A 3,983-nucleotide genomic window follows, 5' to 3' on the forward strand; every position below is an offset into this window, starting at 1 on the left:
GTTCATCACGCCGACGCCGACAACAAAGCCAGCGGCCTACACGACCATCGCCGGCAACATAGCCAGCGGCCGGCAACACAGCCAGCCTCCAAAATGAATAGTTGTCCTCGCCGGCAACACAGCCAGCAGCCGACAACACAGCCGGCCTCCAAAGTGAATGTTTTTTCGCCGGCACACTGCCAGCGGCCCAGCGGGCGGGCGACACCCATGCCAGCCTCCAAAAAGAACGGCCACGCCGATCGGACAACCTAGTTCAGGCCTTCGGCGTCGAGCATCTCCTTCTTCTTGGCCTCAAACCAGGCCCTCGTCTTGTCGCTCATCTTCGACAAGTCCACGCTCATGATCGCAAGGGCCACCTCCTTCGCTTTGGTGGCGGCATTGGTGGCCTCGATGTCGAGCTGCCTCTGCCTGGCCTTGACGTTGTCGGCCTCGATGTCGAGCTGCCTTTGCCGGGCGGCCTCTTCCATGTCGAGCTGCCTTTGCCGGGCCGCCTCCTCCATGTCTATCTTCCTCTTCTTGGCCGCCTCCTCCATCTCAAGCTTCTGTCTTTGGAGGTCTAGGTATTGCTTCATTTGCTCGTCCTTACTTTGCTGCTTCTTCTCGTCCCTCACATCCTTATGTGACATCATGCCATGCAAAATCTCATGCAAGGCCATGGTTGAGGCGCCACGTATGTCGTCCACCTTGGAGTTGGTCTTGCCCCTCGGCCTCTTCAACGCCTCGCCATCCCCACCTCCGGCGAACTTGGCCGTTTTCTTGCCTCTCTTCCTTTGAAGTTCACGGTATTGATCCTTGAACTTAGGGCAATTGTTGATGAGCGTCCAACAATGCGTAAGAGTGAATGGCTTGTCATTGTGCCGGGCCTTGAATGCCTCCAAAGATTGAAATGCCTACACCACATGATCAACATGGAACCCCGCCGGACGGCCCATGCCAAGCATGACGATGGCGTGCGCTTTGTTGACGAGGTCCTCCTTCTCGTCGGCAGTGGCCTTGCGCCGCGCGGCCTCCAGCTCCTCGCGCTGGGCGGCGAACTTGGCCGCGGCGGCATTGATCTTGACGGCCGCTCTCCGTTCCCTCCTCTTCGCCGATTCCGTGTCCAACTTGACGATCTCCTCCGGCGTGCACTCCGACCGCGGCTTCCTTGGCGCCTTCTTCTTCACCTTTGCGGTCGGGTCGACGGCCAGGCCGCCGAAACTTGGAGGGGCATCGGCCATGGACGGGGGAGAGAGAGGGCGGCGGGAGGGATGTGGGAGGGTTTGGGGGAAATGGCGCCAAATGGGCGTGGGGGGGGGGTTGGTTTCTCCCACCGACAGGCGGGCCAGGGGAGGACAAGCGCGTGCGTCCCGCCCGTCCGCGCGCTGTCCGTTTCACCCCAAAACCGGCGTAATTTTGGGCCGGGGATGGGTCGAAAGCGGACACAAAGCGGACAAAAGTCCGTTTGCACCCGCGCGCTGGACCGTCTCGTTTGTCCCTTTTACCCCAAATGGACGGGGGCGGACAGGATAGGGTCACGCGGTAGAGTTGGCCTAACCGAAATGTTGTGCCACTAGCTGGCATGCATTAAAGTTAGTATAAAGTTGAGTCATCTATTTTAGAACGGATGGAGTGTTATTTTGGTTGCATGCATGAACTAGGCAGTATTGTGGTAATGATTCCACGTCCACAGCAGCAATTACCAGTGCCGCAAATGGAATGGCCTGGCGTGTGGGTGTGGGTGTGGGTGGTAGCTGGCATCCAATAATTACTGTGGAAATGCATGCACGCGGACGCGGGAGCTAAAACGAGCTACCGAGCCAGCCTTTCACTGCCATGTATGCATTGCCAAAGATGCGTGGTTTCCTCCTGTGTGAAGCCCATGAGGCCATGACCATGAGACGAAACGGAAACGAGATCACATGCCGGACCGGACCTTCTCCTCTCTCCCTCTCTCCCTAGACGAGACGAGAAAGAAACAGCCAGTGCAGCTCAGCTGGGCCGCACGCCTGCGCCTGCTCGACACGTCTCATCGCATGCAGGCTCGCCACTGCGCTGCTCAGTACTACGTACAGTATATGTTAGGAGCACACCAAGGTTCAAGAAGCACACCAAGCTTGCAAGGAAGGGCCTCCCATTATCTCATCATCTGACCAGTTGACGCACGTACGGTGAGCCCCCTCCCCTCCCCTCTTGTTGGGGCTTCTTCTTCTTCTTCTTCTTCTTCTTCTTCTTCTTCTTTCTTGTGTTTCTTTCTTGCTCATCTCTTCCAATCTGTAGCTTGGATCCATGAGCATGGGCATGGACTCCCCGCAGAAGAAGCTTGGCTCCATATCCATGGACGGCGGCAAGACGCCTCCTCTGCTGCTTGAGGTTGCGGCCCAGCTGGCCAAGAAGGCGATAGCCGCTTCTCCGTTCCCGGATGCACACCGGCTGGCCAGCGCTTGGGCGTTCGTCAGCGCCTGGTTCTTCCCCGTCTCCATCGCCTTCGGCTCCCTCATCGACCTTCTACTCTGCAGCAAGGTACGTAATAATTAACTACGACTCAGTTCCCACTTCCCATTTCCCAGTCGATCGACCATGCGCCAACTTCGTCTTCGTCTTCCTGAAGCTGGGGTGGTGCCATTTTCTGGAGCGCGAGTGGGACCGGCCCATAGACAGCGCCCTCTGGATCGGCCTGTGGTGCTGCCCCGCACTCCAGGCGGCCGTGGCGGCGCTCGCTCTGCTGCTCCCGTCCCGCCACCGCCGGATCCGCCGTGCCCTTGCCTACCTCGCCGTCTCGGTCGCCATCGTCGGCCATTCTTTGATGGCCAGCCTCGTCCCCCTTGTTGTCGCTGCCTACCCAGGGCCAGGGCTAGGATACCTCCTGCTCATCGTCTTGTTCGTCTGCGCCGCGGCGGCGCTGGCGCAGCTGCTCCCGTGCCTCTCCCTCCGGATCCGCCGTGCCCTCGCCCACCTCGCGCTCGCCATCGTCGGCCTCTGTATTTTGGCCAGCTTGGCCCTCGCCGCCGACACAGCATTCCTCATCCTCTTGATCGGCTACTCGGCGGTAATCTTCACCCTCGCGGTGGGTGACCTCCTCAGCTTCCTGGCCCTCCTCCTCGGAGGCGAGGAGGAGTAGCTGCTGATCGGCAAGCCGCGAGCTCCATATATCTCCATGGATCAGCTCATGAGGTACTCACGTACGTCCGACTGATGAGTAGTTGTACGTAGTAGTAACTTGATCATGGATCTCCTACCACTTAATCTGCCTAGTATTGGACCTTAATTTGATGTGGAATTAATTAGCCTGTACGTTATCTGTGTGATGTGGAGCTTGCCTGGATTAGTATTGATGAACAAGCTATATGGAGTCTTAATTTGATGTAGTATTGGACCTTTCATATGGATGCCTAGCTTGGGTATAGTTTGATGTTGGTGAAATCGTTACCGTAGTTTATATGTATGTATGCAACCATTCATGTTGTATTTGCTGTTGAGCATTTCATTATGGCCACCACTGGCGTATCGATGTGGCTTGGAATAGCCAGTAGTCCATCGGGAAATGAGTTGAGGTCCTCCTTACTTTTGTTGTCTCCTTCATTTGGGAGCCAAAATCGCCATCTGCTTATGCTCAACGGACCCACACGCTGGGCACTTGTATTGTATGAGCGCTCGAGCAAAACCTGCTCCCATGCTCTGTTTTTTAAGGGAAAGACCTTCGTATGGCTAGCTTTATCAACTTCAAATTATTGTTACATCATCCACTAAAAATCTGACTATGGAGCTAGGGCCTAGGGGCTATTGCATCCCAATTTGCGGGCTAGGAGCTGCAAGCATTCTCGGAGAGCTGCAACCTCTGCCGAGACGACATGAGCAACCTGCTCGAGTCTTGCCGTTGCTGCACCTACGATAGCTCCACCACCACCTGAAAAAAGTGCACCAACGTTCAGAACTTATGATCTTCTTCCACTTGTTTAGATGTGGGATGGGCTTCATGTTTAGCCGCTCTCATTCTCATTCTCCAC

The 3,983-nt window shown here is 56.3% G+C and overlaps 1 protein-coding gene across 1 annotated transcript; it reads left to right on the plus strand.

Annotated features, from left to right (window-relative positions):
• The first annotated feature begins 1,935 nt into the window (after nt 1–1,935).
• On the plus strand, nt 1,936–3,524 carry LOC125528162 (uncharacterized). The gene is made up of 3 exons (XM_048692672.2): nt 1,936–2,147; nt 2,257–2,499; nt 2,588–3,524. Exons 2-3 carry the CDS (start codon nt 2,266–2,268, stop codon nt 3,095–3,097), a joined length of 744 nt encoding a protein of 247 aa, XP_048548629.1. The 5' UTR covers nt 1,936–2,147; nt 2,257–2,265; the 3' UTR covers nt 3,098–3,524.
• The last annotated feature ends 459 nt before the right edge of the window (nt 3,525–3,983 follow it).

This window comes from Triticum urartu, chromosome 1A (genome assembly GCF_056163025.1).
Source record: "Triticum urartu cultivar PI428250 chromosome 1A, HENAU_Tu73, whole genome shotgun sequence".
Lineage (NCBI taxonomy): Eukaryota > Viridiplantae > Streptophyta > Magnoliopsida > Poales > Poaceae > Triticum > Triticum urartu.

What these genes read in the sequence shown, in the direction of transcription:
- LOC125528162 (XM_048692672.2), top strand. Translation starts at nt 2,266, where the DNA reads ATGAGCATGGGCATGGACTCCCCGCAGAAGAAGCTTGGCTCCATATCC. An exon ending in ACCTTCTACTCTGCAGCAAG is followed by an intron (nt 2,500 to 2,587) that starts GTACGTAATAAT and finishes GTCTTCCTGAAG; the next exon opens with CTGGGGTGGTGCCATTTTCT.